Below are 20,518 nucleotides of genomic sequence, written 5' to 3'. Positions count from 1 at the left end.
GATCCTGGCTTCAATTGAAGAAAGGGAGGAGGGATTACAGGAGTAAGGGGGAGTCAAGTCGATTGCTTCAGCAGCCTTTAGCTTCTCTTTGCTTTACCGTTTCCATGTAAACCAATAGCTGTCCTAACAACTTTCCTTTCCTCAGTGACTTTTCCCTCGAGATAAAGGGTCCTCCCTAGGAGGCTGAGAGTCCTAGTTAGGTTTCTATTGCTGGGATAAAGACCATGACCAAAAGCAACTTGGATAGGGAAGACTTTATTTGGCTTAAATATCCTGGGTCTATTAGGGGAAACCAAGACAGGAGCCTAGAGACAGGAACTGAAGGAGAAGCTGCTTAAAGGCTGGCTCCCCTTGGCTTGTTCAGACTACTTTTCTTGGATCATCCAGGGATGATCACCTGCTCAGGGATGGTGTCACCTACTGTGAGCTGGGCCTTCCTTCCCACATCAACTATCAGTCAAGAAAATGTCTCCACAGTCATACACCAGGCTTGTGCATATTGTCCTAACCACAATGACTTCATATGTGCAGCTGCCCTGTTGTGTCTGGAGAACATAGTTCCCTTGCATTCATTCACTGCCTCTGGCTCTCCCAGGCTTCCCTACCCCTCTTCAGCAATGATCCATGCCCCTTGGAAGAGAGGGTGCAGCACAGATGTTTCATTTAGGACACAGCACTCAGCAGGCCTTTATTCTATGCACCTTGGCCAGTTTGTGGGTCACTGTCTACTGCAATTTTTTCTGAAGAGGGTTGAGAAATACATTAATCTGTGCCTCCGTGCCATGTGGGCAGTAGAGCTGTTTGTCTTTGAGACACACTTACAGAGGTGAAAGGGTACCATGTAGATGACATTTGCACAATCATCTAAAAGAAGTAAGGGAATGAGCTGTTCTCAGTCTGCTGTGTACAGTATCAGTTAGAGGGTTATGAAAGTCATGGGCTCGTGACAATTTTAAAACTATCCTAATGTTACACTGAGTGAGGTTCTAGGTTCTCTAAATTATGAATACATCGACTAATACTGTCTATGCAGGGTGGGAGCTGTAGATGTGTGTAATAGAACACGTTTATGAAACAAATCACTTCGTTTATTTTCCTTTTTAAAAATTTATTGAATTTTATGTGATGGTTCACAACAAATTCCAGCATGGAGATGGATATGAGCATTAAGTTCCATCTGAAGTTAAGGAATTAAGGGCAAATGTGGTGGTATTGTGTTCCCCAAAATATTGTGTACCCTAATAAATTTATCTGGGGTCAGAGAACAGACAGCCACTAAATACAAAGGCTAGAAAATGGTGGCACTCACACCTTTAATCCTAGCATTCCAGAGGCAGAAATCCATCTGGGATCTCTGTGAGTTCAAGGCCACATTAGAAACAGCCAAGCATGGTGACTCAGGTCTTTAATCCCAGGAAGCAAGCCTTTAATCCTAGGGAGTGATGGTAGAAAGCAGAAAGGTATATAAGGTGTGAGGACCAGAAACTAGAAGCATTTGGCTGGTTAAGCATTTGGCTGGTTAAGCATTTTGGCCTGGTTAATCATTTGGCTGGTTAAGCTTTAGGCTTTTGAGCAACAGTTCAGCTGAGATTCATTCTGGATGAGGACTCAGAGGCTTCCAACCTGAGGAAACAGGAACAGCTGAGGAATTGGCAAGGTGAGATAGCTGTGCCTTGTTCTGTCTCTCTGACCTTCCAGTATTCACCCCAATAACTGGCCTCGGGTTTGATTTTATTAATAAGAACTTTTAAGATTCCTGCTACAGGCAAATGATAGCTCCTTGAAGGAGGTAAGTCACTTTAGGAATGTTACCACTGGTAGGTCAACCACACTCCAGTAGAAAGCCACATATCCAAGAATAAATGAACACCAAAAATTGGACTGTGTTCTTTTCTGTTTGTTTTTAAGAGGCCACAAAGTCAGGAAGAGGACTTCAATCTGGGAGAAGTTGGGTAGGGGTTGAATATGGTCAAAATTAATTGCACAAAAATTTCAAAGTACTAATAAGAGAAAGAATTTTCAGGCCACGCTTAGGGGAGGGGGATCAAAGAAAATCAAAGAAGTGAAAAACTTCTAGTTTCAACGGGACTGATGCACATCTGAACTTACAGGCTAAGGCATGCATAAGACCTCCATAGGTTCAAGCCAGAGGGGTCCCAGCACTGAGAGGAGAAGTGGACATGGGGTCCCACCCATAACCAAGAGGATAATTTATACCCACTGGCAAAGGGAAATCAGCGTTCTCCACTGGAGTCTAACTGATCATATCAAACACACCAAAGGGGCCTGAGTGTGTGTGTGTGTGTGTGTGTGTGTGTGTGTGTGTGTGTGGTTTTCAGTTTTTAAAATTATTCCTTTTGCTTATTTTGACTTTTGGTTCTGTAGTTTTGCAGGGATGGGAGGGTGTTTGGGGTTTTTTTGAAGGAGAAAGTTGCATGGATAGGGAGGTGAGGATCTGGGAGGAGTGGAGAGGACAAAACATGATCAAAATATATTGTGTGAAAAATTAACTAAACAAATAAACAGAAAAAAAGAGGTGAAAAGCTATGCTATGGAGCACACAGGGCAAACACTTCTCTGGGTTGGAGTGTGAACTGCGCTCACTCATTCTTTCTGCTCAAATAATTTGATAAAGAAGAAAAGCATTGTGTCACATCTATGCCCTTCAACATCCTTGTTCAAATACTTCTGTTACATTATCTAGATGTGAAGCAAGGAGTGGCCTGAATCGTGTGCTCCTTTACACAAAGAAGTGTTTTTCTAAATTCAGGAAGAAGTCTGTTCTTTAAGACTAAGGGAATTTGTAAGTGGTGTGTGTGTCTGTGTGTCTGTGTCTGTGAGTGTGTCTCTTTGTGTGTTCATGTATTTGTGTGTGTGTGCACGCGCGCGCGTGTGTTATAGGATTATTTGGAAATAAGACTTGAGGATATGGCTTTGAAACAGTGCTCAGACTCAGGAGAACTAAGGCATCTCCCTGGAGCAAGCTTTCTTCTTGGTCCACCAACCAGCTAACAATTCAAGACATGAGACTTCTGATTAGTTATGAATGCTCAGCTTTATCTTACCTCTTATTTTAATCTGCTTCTCTTTATCTATGTTTTGCCTCAGGGCTTTTTACCTTTCTTTCTTTCTGGATGTCTTACTTTCCTAATATCTCCATGTCTGGCTGGCTGCTGCCTGGCTTATGGTCCCTGGCATGGCCCTCTTTTTTCCCCCCACATTCTCTTTGTTCTTCTCCCCTGTGCCTGAAGCCTAGATTTCTCTGTGTCCACCAGTCCCACCTATCCCTCTCCTGCCTAGCTATTGGCAGTTCAACTTTTTATTAGACCAATCAGGTGCCTTAGGCAGGCAAGGTAAAACAAATGCAGCACATCTTTACATACTAAACAAATGCAACACAAACAAATGGAACTCATCCTTACATCATTAAACAAATGTAGCATAACAAATGTAACACACCTTTACATAGTTAAATATTCTGCAGCATAAACCAATGTAACACATCTTTACATAGTTAAAATAATATTCTACAACATTTACCTTCTGATTTCTACTAATCTTCCACCTTCTCACAGTCCTAGACACTGACTACCAGATTGAGATTTTCCATTCCCTCTTGGATTCTTGGGAATCTGGATTCTATACCAGGGGGCCTTCTGTAACCCTGTGTGAGGACAGGTGAACTGAGACCCTCTGGAATGGTTCCTTCCCAGGACTCCTGATGTGCCCCATGCCTCCGATAGTCTCAGCTGCCATTCTCTTGCTGACTCTTCCCTTCCATTCAGTTCTCCAATAAAGCCAATTGTGTCGCCTGCCTGAATGTTAGCTGCTGGGCTCCAGCAAAGCAGGTGTAAACTGCCCTGTGTATTAGCAAATGTGGGGTAACTACCCCACTTTTCAAATTGGTAGTGCTACTTTGGGTACTCTGACTCAGACTAAGATAAGCCTGAATAAACTGTTAATGATGTTTCTGTTTAGTAAATGAAAGCAGCTTTAGGAAATTGATTCTGCGGGAGGAAGAAATGAACATTTGTGTTAGTTTTGTTTGTATAGAATTTGCAACCACATAAGCATTTAATATCATTTTCAACTTTAGAGCACAGTATGTCAGATGTCTTTGCAGCACAAATTTTCCAAAACACAAACGGAAATAGTCCATGTCCTTGACCAGTAGATGGCACTCCTATACTCTGATGAAGGCAAGTATCAACGTAAGGTAAACACCCATTTCATAATTGGACTTTCCATCCTGCTTCCCATCCCCACAAAACGTCCACTCTAGCTTCCATTCTATATCATGCAGCTACCTCACCTACACATTTAGGTCTTCAAGTGCCTGTGAATGTCTTGCTGGCATTGTCTAGTTGTTCTTTTGAGAACACTTTTTGTGTTATTATAAAGGGAACTGATGTCTGATACAGCTCAGTGGGTAAAGCGATTTCACAACACATGAGGGGGCCTGAGTTGTGATCCCTAGCACCCACATAAAACCTGGGCATAGTGGTGCATGTCTGTAACCCCAATGCTGAGAGGGCAGTAGATACAGGAGGGTCCCCAGAGTTTTCTGGCCTGCGAATCACTGATGGATGAGCTTTGGATTTAGTAAGAGATTCCATACCCCAAAATGTGGTGAAGAGCAATAAAGATATTCAGTGTCAACTTCTGGTCTCCATACACCCCCCCCACATACACACACGTGTATAAGCACGGCCGTACATGAACACGTACATACATAAGCATGTACACACAGACACACAGACACAAAAGGAAGGAAGAAAAAGAAAATACAAGAGCTTCTTGATATTGAGAATCTAAGACAGTAACAACAAGACATTGAAACAAACACAGGGTCTTTCTGAGCCAGAATGGATGGTGAGCCCATGAAGGCAGCCATATTTAACAATGTAGGATTATATTTCTCTCTCCCACTCCATGCTCACTAATATCCCAACACTCTCCCCTGCCCCCTGTGGCACATTCCCAGATGGCTGCTTCAGAAAGGGAGAGTTACTGGTTGTTGTTGTTGTTAGTGTGATATATATATATATATATATATATATATTATATAATATATTATATACAGATATAATATATTATATTATGAAAGGAGTTTAGAAATCCAGTCTGATCACCCCATTTTAAAGGTGTTTGAACTACATCCCAAAGAGATGAAGTGGCTTTCTCAAGTTCACGCTAGTTAGTCTAAGCCTGGGCTGTAACCAAGAGTTCTGATTAGCATGGCGAGACTCGCTCACACACAGGCCCAGGGAGAGAGAACTGAAGAGAATTTCCATTCACTCAAAGGAAAGTTTTCAATCTACATCTTGGACCATTTTCTGTAGAATGAAGAACACATGATTCTATTCTATACATTTTTTGAGGACCAACTACATATACAGGACCACTCAAGATGTTTTATGTGTGATGCATCAATTCAAAACTGTTCAGATGGGTAGGCTTCTGGAATCCGGTGCCTGCCCAGTGATACCTTGCACAGCCTTGGTGCAGTGGGAAGGGACTTGGACCTGCCTAGGCTCAGTGTGCTGGGCTTTGCTGATTCCCCATGGGAGACCTTGATTTGGGGGATGTGGGGATGTGGGGTGGCTTGGGAAAAAGGGCTGGGGGTAGGAGGAGGGAGGGGGGTCTGTGGATAGCATGTGGAGTGAGTAGAAAATTTCTTAATGAAGAAAAAAACTGTTCAGAAAAATTACAACTCAGTACCCACACACAAATAAAATATTTAAAATACAGTCATCAATACATGTGCCAAAAAGCTTTTTTTTTTTTTTTAAGGAAACACTACTTACAAAGCAATGTGAGAACAATGTTTATTTTCTTTTAAAATAACAGTTCACGTATATCTTAAGAAACATAAAACAGAAGAAGTCCTAATTAGCTTTTCCATGTTAGACTATGAGAAGACTGGAAATCTAGCAATGCTCATGAAAGGATGAATCTTCCTAGCATTAACAGGATGGAGAGGGAAGTCTAACAAGAGTGTAGCTCTTCAGTGTTGCTCCAACTCCAAGAAGCTTGCCTATTCCTTCTTAAAGATCCGCTTGGCTTCGACTCCTTCATATATGTAGGTCTGAAAGACATTAACAAACATAAAAAATGTGTCATTAATATAAAATCCCAAATTAAGAAAAATAATACTGTTAGAGGCTGTCCTACCATATCCTGATATTTGATAGAAGCAGTTTATGAAGCTATAGGATAGAACTGTTAAAATTACATTTTGGGTTGTAGATATTTATGTCTTTTTTGTTAGAACGGGAATTAATTTATGTATATATGTTGTTTATTCTCCTCAATAAATAAATGTCACAAACAGATATGAAATAAGTAACAGTTTACTTATTAAAGCTGTGTCTTAGGGTTTTATTGCTGTCAAGAGACACCATGACCATGGCAACTGTTATGAAGGAAGACATTTAATTGCGGCTAGCTTGCAGTTTCAGAGTTTCCACTATCATCATGGTGAGATTTGGCAGCATGCAGGCATACATGGTGCTGGAGAATAATTGAGAGTTCTACATCTTGATCCTTAGGCAGCAGAAGTGGACTCTGTACCACACTGGGCATAGCTTGAGCATAGGAGACTTCAAAGACCACCCCCCTCAAGAGTGACATACTTCCTCCAACAAGGCCATAGATACTTCAACAAAGCCACACCTCCTAATAGTGACACTCCCTATTTGGGACATTTTTTATTTCAAACCACCATGTTCCACTCCCTGGCTCCCATAGGCTTCTAACCATATCTCAATGCAAAAACGTATTCAGTCCAACTTCAAAAATCCTCATAGACTATAAAGTCTCAAACTTAGTTAAAAGTCTAAAGTTCAGTGTCTCTTCTGAGATTCATGCAGTCTCTTAACTGTAATTGCCTGTAAAATCAAAATAAAAAGCAGGGATCATGTACTTCCAACATATAATGACACCAGATATTCATCACCTTCAAAACCTAGGGAAGGGACCATAATGGGGAAATACTTGATCAAAGCAAGACTGAAAACCAGTTGCGCAAACTCTGAACTCTGCATCTCCATGTCTAATGTCAAAATCCTCTTCAAATCTCCAACTCTGTTCAGCTTTATTGACTGCATACACTTCTTTTTCTTGGGCTGGTTCCAATCCCTGTTAGCAGCTCTCTTTGGCAAGAATTCCATGGCTCTGGCATCTCTAACATCTTGGGGTCTCCAGGGTAACCACATAGTCACTTTCACAGCTTCACACAATGGTCTCTCTGGGACTCCATGCTGGGAAACTCCTGACACAATCCTGGCCCCAGAGACTTTCCTTAGTCTCTGAGGAAAATTCCATAATCCTTTTCTTCTGTTCTTGACTCTAAAGCTAGAACCACCAAAGTTACCAAGTTCTGCTGCTTGCTGGGACTGGAACATGGTCCCCTTGCTCAGTTGCATCTGCATGAGCTTTCTGATTTTGATGGTTTCCTTCACCACCTATGCTTGGCTGTCTTGTCCTACAACTTGCTCTGTAGACTAGACTGCCATGAACTCAGAGATCTTTCAGTTACATCTTCACCAGCTTTCTCTTTCTGATGGTTTCCTTCACTGCCTAAGCTTGACTCTCCTGGAACTTGCTCTGTAGACCAGGCTGACCTCAACTCAGGGATCTGCCAGCCTCTGCCTTCCCAGTATGGTGATTAAAGGCATGTACCACCACACTGGAGCTAAGCTTTTCTTTAATTCCTTTTTACAACTTGGAAACTTAGTTGGGTGGGATCTTGCCCTGAAGTCACCACTCCTTTTATTACATTTCTGAATCTGTTTATCTCCTTGAACACAGGACTTAGCTTCATTTTTCTTCCTGGTGCTCCTTTTCTCCTCAGTTTGTACATTTTGTATTTTTGCTTGCTCATCTTGCTCCCTTGGGTTATAAATCTTCATAAGAGTTAATACTAATAACCATGAGACAGAGTCCATTACTAGACTGTCTTGAGACTTCCTCTGGCAATGGAAAATTAATCCAAAACTCTTCACTGTAGTCTTGGCCAGACTTTTCAAACAAGGCAAGAAGCAGTAACATTCATCACCATTATATCACAAGAATGATCTCTAGCCAACATACTAAAATTCTTCTCCTCCAAAAGCACTTGACTTAGGCCCCCACAGTTCAAATTATCCTCATCACTATTGCCTTCCAGGTTCCTAGTTGTACAGCCCATTAAGCCCATCCACTGCACTCCTAACCCAAACTTCCAAAGTCCAAGTTCTTCCAAACAAAAGCATGGTCAGTCCTATTACAGCAATGCCCCAGTCCTGGTACCAACTGTTGTCTTAGGGTTTTATAGGGTTTTATTGCTGTGAACACCATGACCATGGCATTTATTATAAAGGAAACATTTAGTTGGGGCTAACTTAAGTGTTTCAGAGTTTCCATTATCATCATGGTGGGACATGAAAGCATGCAGGCAGACATGGTGCTAGAGAAGGAGCTGATAATTCGACATCTTGATACACAGATAACAGAAGTAGACACTGTGTTACACTGGGCATAGCTGGAGCATCAGAGACCTCAAACCCACCCCCATGTGACATGGACTTCTTCCAATAAGGTCATACATACTCCAACAAAGCCATACCTCTTAAAGTGCCACTCAATATGGGGGGCATTTTCTTTCAAAGCACTACAAGGAGTTACTCACAGTGACAAAATTCTTGTTCATAATCATTTTTGTCTTTGGAACATAGTTAGAAATCTTTCTTACAACTTACCTGAATTAGTTCATCACCAGAAATTTCACAGATATCAATTAGCTCCTTTCCATTATCAACACGTTTGAATTTTCCAATAAGTTTATTTCCTTCAAGGGTCATGGAACCCTGCATCACAATAACAAGACAGCATTTTTATGGTCTTGCATGTCTCTAACACGATTTCCAGTTTTACAGACCCACATCTTCTTCACTCAGTGACCCTATGCACTCTATGAAGTAATACATTTCCTCCATTTTACGTCTACAAAGGCTGTGAAATGACAGAGCGATTCCTCGAAAGTCGGAAAGAGGTTGGACATGAGCTGTGGGAGTCCAGGCTGTACCGGGAACTACTAGGCACCACTCCACTGACAATTGCTATAGGCTGAATTCTACTGCAGAGGAGTAGTGATAACATTAGTGATAAAATACTCAGCAGTTAGACTGTCATGGCAGGGTGAGGAGGGAACTGACAACACAAGCCTGAGGACCTGAATTCAAGTCCCCGGAATCCATGTGAAAAGCCAGGTGTGCTCACAAATGCCCGTGACACTGACGCTGTAGAGACCGGAGGCTCATGGGGCTTTGTGACCGCCAGCCTCCCTCCAGGTTCAGTGAGATACCCTGTTTCAAGGGGGTAAGATGCGCAGCAGTGGAGCGGGGCACTCGATGTCCTCCTCTGGCCTCTCCATGTGCACTTGGGTGTGGGCACGGGCACACACACACACACACACACACACACACGTCACTGCAAACATACTTGGCTAGAAAAAACTCTGAGGCAAAAAAAACTTTTTTCTTTCAGTTTTTCAAAGGAAGTTTCTGTTTAGCCCTGGCCATGCTGGAACTCACTGTGTAGCCCAGGCTGGCATCAAACTCAGAGATCCACCTGCCTCTGACTCCCAAGTGCTGGGATTCATGGCATGTGCCACCAACAACCATGGTTTTTTTTTTGGTTTTTTTTTACATCCTGACCAAAGATTCCCTACCCTGGATCCTCCTGATCCACCCCACCTCCCCTCTGCCACCCACCTACCCTACATCCACTTCTCCTCTGTTTCTATTCAGAAAAGGGCAGACCTCCCATTGCTGTCAACAAAGCATGGCATATCAAGTTGACGTAAGACGAGGCACCTCCCCTCTTATTAAGGCTGAAGAAGGCAACCCAGTACTAGGAGAAGAGTCCCAAGAGTAGGAAAAAGAGCTGGAGACAGCCCTGCTCCCACTGTTAGGATTCCCACAAGAAGACGAAGCTACACAACTGTCACATATATGCAGAGGGCCTAGGTCAGTCCCATGCAGCCTTCCTAGTTGTCAGTTCTGTCTCTGTGCATCACTATGAGCCATGGTTAGTTGATTCTGTGAGTTTTCTTGTGGTGACCTTGACCCCTCAGGTTCCTACAATCCTTCCCCCTCTTCTGCAGAATTCTCTGAGCTCCACCCAATGGTTGGAGAAAGGGACATTCTTAATGACCTACCATGAATTAGACTTTCACATTTCGCTACTCACCCATTCATTAATTTTTTTAAATCAATGTTTATTGAGATGAGATCTCATGTAGCCCAGGCTACCCTCAAATGTACTCTGTATGTTAGGAAAAGCTTGACTTTATGATTCTACTGACTCCAGTTCCCAAGTCCTGGAATTATGGGCATATGTGACCATGCCTAGGTTTTATACAGTGCTAGAAACATAACCCATGGTTTTGTGCTTGCTGCACTTTCCTGATTCAGTTACATTTTTGGCTTCTCAGTTTATTGTCCAAATACATTTATAAACAGTTATTGTGTTTGAATATCATAATCACTAAAAGCTTGTGGTCTCTAGCATGAAGAGTTGAAAATACAGAATTTTAGATTTCCTTGTACTCAGTCCATTTAAGAGGATTACTATGAATCTGTTCATCATAGCATTTTCATAGATGCATATCATAACAAAATATTATATTTAAACACTTTGTCAATGATGTTGTACAATAAAATATGAACAGACTTTGTTGGCCTCTTCAATAAATGACGGAAGTTTGCATTAGTTGAACCATTCCATGAGATGAACTACTTTGTATTTGTAAAAAAAAAAAAAAAGTCTTACTTTGAGTTCCGTTCCATCTGCTAGACTATAGTCAAAGTTGACACCGAGTTCAAACACAACGTCAATGGTTCGAAACCTGCAAGATTCTTTAATAGTGAATTTATTCCCTTCTTGCCTAATGGTCAATTTCAAATTGTCATGAGCTGCAAGCTTCCTTTTCACCAAGTTAATGCCTGCAAGAGGAGAGATTGGGAGGAACATGAAATGAAAATGAAACAGAAAGTGTTTCCCTTTCTTAGCTCTGCTTTGGTCTGCTTGTCTGTCTTTATTTTGTGGGTGGAGAAGAAAGAGCAAACAGTATCCTGTGTGCACAGCAACACTGAGATGCTGTTAGAGAAAGGGAAAGTTCTGGCAGATCCAGAGAAATGGTTCAAGCAGCTTTTCTACACTAAGAAAATGTAAATGAAACAGCAAACTGTACCACCTCAGCTCTGGGTCATTTTAACAAGCTTAACAAACGTTTGCTTCAGCGTTCAGTCAAATTGCATCAATGTCAAATGAAGGATTAAGAGGGGTATTCATTTATTAAAAGGAATACAAGTCCAGTTTGGGATATTTATTCATTTCCAACACTACTTTGCTTTCAAATTGCCTTTATTTATTGTTTGGCCGTTGTTTGAAACTGGGTTTTGGTACATACCCCAGGCAGCTCCAAACTTGCTGCATAGGCCAGGCTAGCCTTTAATTCAAAAGCCTCCCACTTTGCTCTCAAAAGTGTTGAGATCACAGGCATATAGCACCATGCTTTGCTTGTTGCACAATTATATTTTTTGTGTCATTTTTGATTGCCCCAAGCCAGAAAAATTTGAGATATTATGATTAAATTCATTATAATATGAATGTACAAATTTTATAAACTTAAATTTGGAAAGTCTCATACTTTAGAGAAAGTATGAGACATAACTATGAAGATTCTATTTTGGGAAATGATACACATTTTTGGTCCAATTTTTAGTGAAGGTTGCCAGAATATTAGTAGACATTTTTAATGTAGTCAAATTAAACCTCTAAAAAGAATACACAGCTTTTTGTGGTTATTCCTAAAGTTACATAACAAAGAGAGAAGAATTAAATAGAGTTTATTCAAGCTGAGTTTTGATAAAAATTATATTCTTACGTTATTAAAAGTCCTTTGTTCCTTTACCTCCTATAATCCAGTGTTATTTTAAACTCTGGAAATGATCATAACTCACTACAAATGTCTTTCTTCTAATGAACACAAACATGTCAGTTTTCATTTACATAGGTGCAATTAACAGGAAAGGGAAGAAAACCCAGGGGCTCTAACACTTGCCCTAGGGGACAAGATGTCTTCCTAAAGCAGTAAGTGTGGACATGGATTTCCAGACTCTGTACAATCACACCTGGAGCCTTACACATCACCAGTCATCTCCTAACACACAGAGAGAGGAAAGCAAACATGAACTGCCCAGGTAGAAACCGGTCCTTACCCATTTTCTCCATGAACTTATCATAGTTCTCATTCCGTTCTACTTTCCAACTGCCGTCAAATGCCATGATCTCAACTGTGTGTGCCTCTGGAAAAGCAGAGATTCAGTCCTGTCCACAAGAGAGAATTTATTCTATGTCTTATCTTTGAACCAATTCATACTGTGATGTGGAAGTTTAAAGTTCAAGAGATTGCCTGACTGCTATATATGCCATGCCCCTTTGGTTTCCCTTTCCATGCTTTCATTGAATCTATATGTGAGATTCAAAAAATAAATAAATAAATTTGATAATCACACCTATTCTGTCTTCAACCACACATGTGGGCATTTTTATCTCAAGAATTAGGGCCAGGGGTGGTGGCACATACCTTTAATCCCAGTCCTCAGGAGGCAGAGGCAGGCAGAGCTCCATGAGTTCCAGCCTGGTCTACATAGGGAGTTCCACTCCAGCCAAAAACCAAACAAAAATTAACTGGACCAAAAAAACCCAAGATATTTTTCTATTCATGAGTCAAAAGTTCATACTATATAGCAGCTAATTGAATTTGTAACATACACAAAACAACAGATACATGAGACTTAATAACCCAAACAGTAGCAGTTGCTATATGAGACCATGTGAAACACAATTGAAAAGTTGAACTTGGAATGAGTATTGTAACTAATAATGTACTTTCATTTGTCTTTGTTCCTAAGATTACTTGAGATGAAATTAACCTAAAATTTAATACATCACTATTTGCCCAAATACCATGATTACCATATTCTGGAACAGTGTCATTACCCTGAAAAGAAACTGCACACATGTTAAGCAGATTTTCATTTCCCCATTTTTAGAGCCTTAAATTCTCATCCACTTTCTGCCTCTATAGACATTTCCTACAAATAGAATTATATAATAGATGGTGTGGCGCGCACATACCCCGGTTACAGAGGAGAAATAATGACTCTTGATTCAGACTTGGTATAATACTCATTTATTCACACAATAAGATTACAAGCAATATTTATCCCATCTTCCAAGTGGAAGTGGGAATACCTCTCCGGGTGTACAGGTTCGAACTCGCCACGTCTGTTCCTCTGGATCTCGGATCAACCTTCCTATGGTCAACCTCGTCTGTGCTGAGGACAGGATCTCACGTCTCTGGCAGAGGTGAGTCGGCTCACTCAAGGGTCTGACGAGCTCTGTTGGTCGTGTCCGAGGCTTCCTCTTTTATACCCCTTTCTGGCTAGGTTTCTAGTCTTATCCCTACTTCCACACATAGCTTATCACTACTCCATTTGTGGTTTATTTACGTCATTCTATTGCTTAGCACTCCTGACCAGGGTTGTTCACCCTAGGTCTTACTTGTTTCTTACACATGGACTACTTACGTTTGAATCTTTTCACTGAATGTGTTTTAAATATTTGCATATTAGTTCTTTATTCTTTTAAACATTTTATTCTTTATTACCATGATTAAATTATATAAATTAAAGAATTCAGCATGACATTTCAATATATGAATAATCAAATTCAGTTTTCCTCTGTCCCTCCTCCCATGTCAACTTCCAGCAAAATACCCAGATCAATGTTTATTAGTTGAAATTGTGCTTTCTAATGTGCCCTTTTATATTGTATTTAGGGTTAGCAGAGGTTTGTATAATTATCTGTGGTAGTTTGAATGTAACTGGCCCCCATAATCTCATAGGGAGTGGCACTATTAGGAGGTGTGGCCTTGTTGGAGGCAATGTGTGACTGTGGGGCCAGGGTTTGAGGGTTCCAACGCTCAGGATACTGCTGAGTGTCTCAGTCAATTTCTTGTGGCCTGTATAGCAAGATGTAGCCAGCACCACATCTGCCTGCATGCCACCATGCTCCCCACCACGATAACAATGGACTGTATCTCTGAAACTCTAAGTGAGCCACCCCGGTTAAATGTTTTCTTTATAAGAATTGCTGTGGTCATGGTGTCTCTTCGCAGCAACAGAAAACTCTAACAAGTCAGAAGTTGGTACCAGGGCCTGGCTTATTGCTGTGCTAGGCCTGGCAATGCATTTGTTTGAAGGAATATGGACCACGGGACTTGAGATTGGGAAAGCAGTTGGGTGCTCCAAGTGCTGTTTTATGTGCCATACTAGTAGGAGCATGGAAGAGAGTGGTGCTAAACATGATTTGATGAACTATGTGAGGCTTGTTCAAGAGAATGCTGAGGAGAACTAGCATGTTGCCTAGAGATCTTTCTTGTGGTATTTTGGTGAAGAAAGTGGCTGCCTTGTGCCTGATCCAAAGAGTTAGGGATTAATTCTCTTGGCAGAAGAAATCTCAAAACAGCCTCATATAGATTCTCGTCATGTGGTTAAAAGTGTTTTTAGATATAAAGATTTATAATGAAAAGGAGCAAGTTGAGCAGGATAAATTAAAAATGTAAATTTTGAGGAGAAAAAGAGCACCAGGAAGTAGAGTGGTACTAAATTCTGTGTTCAAGGAGATAAATGGATTAAGAAATGGAGTATAGGTCGAGGCGGGGGGGGGGGGGACGGACCCCAGGACAAGAGCCCATCCCACTAAACTTCCAACTTGTGAAAGGAATTAAAGAAAAGCTTAGATCTGGATGTGGTGGGGCATGCCTTTAATCTCCACACTGGGAAAGTAGAGGGTGGCAGTTCTCTGAGTTTGAGGCCAGCCTGGTCTACATATCAAGTTCTAGGACAGTCAAGCTTAGCTAACAAAGGAAACCATCAAACCCGGAAAGCTCGTGAAGATGTAACTGAACAAGGGCCATGTTCCAGCCCCAGGAACCAGCAGAAATTGGTAGCTTTGTCCATGTGGTTCTAGCTTTAGGGTCAAGGACAGAAGAAAAGGATTATGGAATCTTCCTCAGAGACTAAGGAAAGTCTCTGGAGCCAGGCATGTGTCAGTAGTTTCCCAGCATGGAGTCCCAGAAAGGCCATTGTGTGAAACTGTGAAGGTGACTGTTTGGTTTCCATGAAGACCCCAAGATGTTAGAGATTCCAGAGCCATGGGATACCTGAGGAAAGCTGCTAACAGAGAGTGGGAAAAGGCTAAGAGAAATAAGTGTGTTGCGGTCAACAAAGCTGAACAGAGTTGAAAATCTGAAGAGCATTTTGACATTAAACATGGAGATGCAGAGTTTGGAGTTTGCTCAGCTGGTTTTCAATCTTGCTTTGGTCCTGTATTTCTTCAGTATGCTCCCTTTCCTATGTTTTGGAATGGTAATGTATATCTTGTGGCATTATATGTTGGAAGTATTTTTTAATAGAGGATTATAGTTAAGAGATTATCTTATATATCTCAGAAGAGACTTTGAATTTTGGGCTTCTAAACATTGTTGAGACTGTTACAGACTATAGGGACTTTTGAAGTTGGATAAACACATTTTGCATTATGATATTATTACAAGTTAAATGGGGGCTAGGAAGTGAAATGACATAATTTGGATGTAATTGTTCTCCATAATCTCATATGGAGTGGCATTATTAGGAGGGTGGCTTTTTTAGAGTGGGTTATGCCTTGTTGAAGAAGTGTATCATGATGGGGGCAGGCTTTGGGGTGCACTATGCTCAAAATACCACTGAGTGCCTCAGTCTACTTCCTGATGCCTGTATATCAAGATGTACCAAGAACCAAGTTTGCCTGTATGCTGCCATGATTTCCCCCATGAAGATAATGGACTGAACCTCTGAACCTGTCAGAAGCAAGCCACCCAAATTAAATGTTTTCTTTTTAAGAATTGCTGTGGTCATTGTATCTCTTCACAGCAATAGAAAAACCTGGGACAGTATCCCTGGCTCCTGGCATACAGTCTGACACCCTGGAAGCCATAAGCAAAGTCTCAAGAGGTAGAAATGTAGATATATCACAGAAAATTCTCAGGATCAGTGTTTACCGTCTGCCATGTGAACAGAGAGTAAAAACCAGATGTTATGTATGCTATTAAATAAGATTGTTTTCCTCACTTTCTGTTATTTCTAAACTAGGTAGAAGTCATAACCCATATGACTTTTGAAACAGAAGCCGTAGCCCAGTGTGGGGAAGGAAGCAAGCAAGAGGGAATAGCTGCAGTCCATGTCTGTCCCTCTTTTCTGCTGTCTGCTGCTCACAGGAAGTCTGTGCTAGAAGAGGAAAAACGTGCAACATGAAGTAAGAAGTCTTGTTAACAAGTCTTAAGATGTTCATTACTGAAAAGAGACTATTATTATGAATGAATGTGCTCAGAGAACCTCTCATTAACCCACAGAGAAGTTGGAAGTCCTGTTAAGATTTAATAACAGATCAAGAGAAGAGGATTCCAACAAATCTGAACGCTACATAGGACAATAGATTCATTTTAGAGTTTTCATTGTTGTCCATTGGGCACCATGTTTTTGTGAAGTTGCGCTGTATTTGATCTTATTTAATGAGTGCATTACAAAGAAAACAGCCTTCTATTCTTTCATTCTTTCTTTTAAAAAGAAGAAAATGTCAGAACACAAGCAGGGATGGAGGAAGACTCTATAGTGTAAAGTTCTCATTAATAACCCCAGATTTAATAAGACCAGCTGTGCCACCTTTGTGTTTCCAAAGATTACGAAATCTTATCATTTGGATCTATCACATATAAGCTTAAAAGATTTATTATATTTTTAAAATTACTATCATCAAAAACTAGCATACTTTTAGTGTGGAAGGAAATTTAAAAGTTCATGGTTGTTTTACAAGGTGTGTAGTGAGGCTGTGTCTCAAACAAACAAACAAAAACCCCACATACGGCTCTTACAAAGGACTCAGTTTGATTTCTAGCACCCACGCAGATTGACTCTCAATAGCCTGTAGCACCATTGGGGGGGGGATGATGCCTTCTTCTAGATTCTGTGAGCACCTTGCTCATGCATACACAAACCCTCACACAGACACATATATGCACGTAATTTTAAAAATATAATAAATCTTTTTAAGCTTATATGTGATAGATCCTATCTTTATTACAAAAATAAGGGCAATCTCTAGCCAATGAAGTATAAACATGGTATATTAAAAAAGAAGAATGTGTATTGAAAAAGAAACAAGTTTAATATTGCAATCATGGCATCTGCTACGATGCATGGCCTCTTATTATTCAACATTCCTGTGTTGCACAAATCCTAAATGGTCTTATAATAAAAACCCGGAGCCGGATATTGGGGTAAAGGCTGAAAGATCAGAGACAAAGAAACAGGCCACTGCCACTTCTCACTTCATCAGCTCCACAAGTCCTCCGACTTTCTGTTCCTGAGCCCTCATCCAAAAAGCTCTCAGTTCCTGTCTCCTCCAGCCTTATATGTCTTTCTCTGCCCAGCCAGATCATTTCTCAACTTTCCTAGTGCTGGGATTAACACGTGTGTGTGCTTTCCAAATACTAGTGGCAAAGGCATGAAATCTCAATGCTGGGATTAAAGGTGTGTGTCACCAGTGCCTGGCTCTATTTCTATTAGACTGGATTAATCTCCTGTAGTCCAGGGTGGCTTTGAGCTCACAGAGACCCAGACGGATCTCTGCCTCTGGAGTGCTGGGATTAAAGGTGTGTGCCACCACTGCCTGACCTTTATGGCTACTTCTGTGGCTAGTTCTATCCTCTAATCTTCAGGCAAGATTTATTAGAGTACAACAAAATATCACCACATTCCTGAGCCTCAGTTTCCACACATATAAAAGAAATACAGTAGTACCTTATATATAGTTGTTTTTTTTTTTAAGTATTGCATAAAACCATTAAACTGAACAACCTGCAGACATCAGGTATTCAATCAACCTTAGGTTCCATCCTCATTGTCCGAGAAAGGAAGCTGCCAAGTTTCCTGCCATTATGATACTGGACTAAACCTCTCAACAGTAAGCGAGTCACAATTAAAATTTTTTAGTAAGAGTTTCCCTGGTCATGGTGTCTCTTCACAGCAATAGAAACCCTAAGGAAGACACCCATAGATGTAGATCTACCTAATGGAGTATGTGGAGCCTACTATCAAGTCTCCAAAGGATAATGACTCTCCTTCTCTCAACGGCCATCACCATCTGTAGGCTTCTAAATCCATGACTCTCTGTAAGTTTCACAAAATACCTCTATCCCCTTTATTATTTTGTGAAGAAAATTCATATTCATATTTTTGGTGTTTGTTAGAAAGTGATTTTAATATTTAATGGCTGGTACAAGTGAACTTTTGGGCCAGGTGTGCCTTGGATTTGCCAGGTAAGGACAATGTGTGGTCTGGCCATGTATGTTTCCACTCTGATCTCAAGGCCATTGAAATAGCACATAGCTCAAGGAAGAGGTCTGGAAGGAAGACACTGGAGTGGTTTCTAGCCATTGTTCACCTAATAGTGTTTCCACACTAGGACTCCCTGCTCTGTCTGGGGCCACTTTCAACTACTAAGAAGGAGTAAATGGCTTGGTTGTAAGAGAATCCTGCTTGCATTCAGACACGCTGCTAACAGATGGCATATGACACTTGGTCTTCCATTTATCAGCTTGGAAAATTCATTTTCTCTGTATTGTAGCATCACTAAATGTTTAATGCCCACTCAATTTCACAACACATTATAGATATTTTCTAGTTTCCCCCCATACAGTTACTCAATTCTTACCACTTACTAGATTCAATCTAGAAAATAAAAATTATGCAAGTCCTGTGGGAGGTCTTGGCTTTGGCTTACAGACTTTTCCTGGTGGTAATACTGAGTCGACTAACTTAGTATGGACCTAGCCCATTCATTTCCTGTTCTTATAGAACCCTAAAACTATGGTGATATTTTATTTGTGTTCAAATGTAATTTTATTTGTATGATAATAAATAAAGTTACCTGGGGGTCAGAGCTAATAGAAAGCCATAGCAGAAGTCTGCCAGTGGTAGCACATGCTCTTAATCCTGATCACATGACAGGAAGATTTCTGTGTGTTCAAGGACACCACCAGCATGGAGACGCATGCCTTTAATCTCAATAACAACCATAGAGACCTAGAGATCTATATAGACAGGCAGTGACGAGGAGGTTATGTGGTTGGGTTTACAACCAATGAGAAGGCAGAACAGAAAGTCAATAAAATGACAGATATACAGGAAGTAGGTCTCTCTCAGAGAAGGCAGTGGCAGTGAAGGGTAAGAAGGTGGTTTTAAGTCTCAGCTCTTACCTACTGCTCTGACCTCTTGGGCTTTTAACTCTACATTTGGCTCTGTGTTTCTTATTTAATAAGACTGTTACATCTACACTAAGACTTAGCCTCTCAGGGTTTGGGGAAGTGTGGGAATGCGGCTGCTGGTGCTGTGGATACTATGGAATTCAGCCTCCCTCCCTTGGCTCTGCAGTCCTCATCTCCCTGAGTGAGTGGTCTGGAAGAAGTGGCAACTAGCAAAAGCTCCTGCTGATTCGCACCATGTCTCCAGAGGAAAGCAGAAAGCACATTCTTTAGCACAGTTTTCATCAGCTGCTTGTACAGTCATTCTCCATTCCTCAATGTGCAATGCAAGGTGTTTCAAAGTGTACTGTGTACTCCAAGTTCTGACTGCTCTACCGAGCCTGCTCTGAACTGCCAACGGTGAGTCTGATATCCCTCCTTCATCTGGGAATAAAGGTCACAGTATAGTCCAAAAGACAAATAATAGATCCATGATAAAGGTTTAATATTATTATCATGATAGAGATATCAGTAACAAGAGAAAGAGGTTAAATATTTAATATTATTATCATGATAGAGATATCAGTAACAAGAGAAAGAGGTTAAATATTTAATATTATTATCATGATAGAGATATCAGTAACAAGGGAAAGAGGTTGCCCCAAGTCTATCTCAGAGGACCAACATTTAGAAGCTCACAGAAATCCATTTGCCCCATTGAATGATGAGCAAGAACATTTCTAGGTTATTATTTTGAATATATCATAAGAAGAAAAAGCACCTTGTAAGACATGATGTTTCACCTCTGCATTTATGGATGTTGTTCAGCTTTTACATATCCAAAGACCAACAGATACGTAGAAATGAGGCTGAATAAAGATAAGCACTGGGGGCAGTGCCCTAGGTTGCCGCCCTGGGTGACAGTGGGTGCCGCTTAGGCCTGAAAACTATGGCTCTGATACAACATCTGAGGTAAACTATCTCTTTGGTTTACCTAATCTACATTAGGGGTCAACCTTTGAAACAGTCGGTCAAGTAGAGGTTGAAAAATGCTCCCTCTGTCTCTGCCCTTTCAGTCAGAATTTGCTTCTTCAGCTATTTTTTTCTGTTAAGGAAACACAT

General features: G+C 40.9%; 1 protein-coding gene and 1 long non-coding RNA gene across 5 annotated transcripts in view; one reads left to right on the top strand and one right to left on the bottom strand.

The window, feature by feature from the left end:
* Positions 1-20,518, top strand: part of LOC114701376 — a 57,734-nt gene that overhangs the window by 33,374 nt on the left and 3,842 nt on the right. Inside the window, exons 2-4 of the long non-coding RNA XR_003735814.2 lie at positions 16,248-16,410; positions 18,181-18,325; positions 19,587-19,816. This is a non-coding gene — a long non-coding RNA (uncharacterized LOC114701376). The remainder of the gene's footprint in view (positions 1-16,247; positions 16,411-18,180; positions 18,326-19,586; positions 19,817-20,518) is intronic.
* LOC114701374 (fatty acid-binding protein, intestinal-like) overlaps positions 5,815-20,518 on the bottom strand; it is a 41,288-nt gene continuing 26,584 nt past the window's right edge. For 3 of the 4 annotated variants that reach the window (XM_028881457.2, XM_037207048.1, XM_037207049.1), the window contains exons 2-5: positions 12,267-12,375; positions 10,816-10,988; positions 8,742-8,849; positions 5,815-6,088 (exon numbers count right to left, since the gene is read on the bottom strand). In XM_028881457.2, the coding sequence (XP_028737290.1) occupies positions 6,038-6,088; positions 8,742-8,849; positions 10,816-10,988; positions 12,267-12,333 (399 nt within the window). In that variant the 5' untranslated portion in view covers positions 12,334-12,375 and the 3' untranslated portion in view covers positions 5,815-6,037. Of the gene's footprint in view, positions 6,089-8,741; positions 8,850-10,815; positions 10,989-12,266; positions 12,376-13,305; positions 13,613-20,518 lie in introns of those variants that run through there. The other variant, XM_028881458.2, reaches the window with a different exon arrangement.

The sequence above is a fragment of the Peromyscus leucopus genome, chromosome 6 (assembly GCF_004664715.2).
Source record: "Peromyscus leucopus breed LL Stock chromosome 6, UCI_PerLeu_2.1, whole genome shotgun sequence".
Lineage (NCBI taxonomy): Eukaryota > Metazoa > Chordata > Mammalia > Rodentia > Cricetidae > Peromyscus > Peromyscus leucopus.
This window is presented reverse-complemented; position numbering and strand designations above follow the sequence as displayed.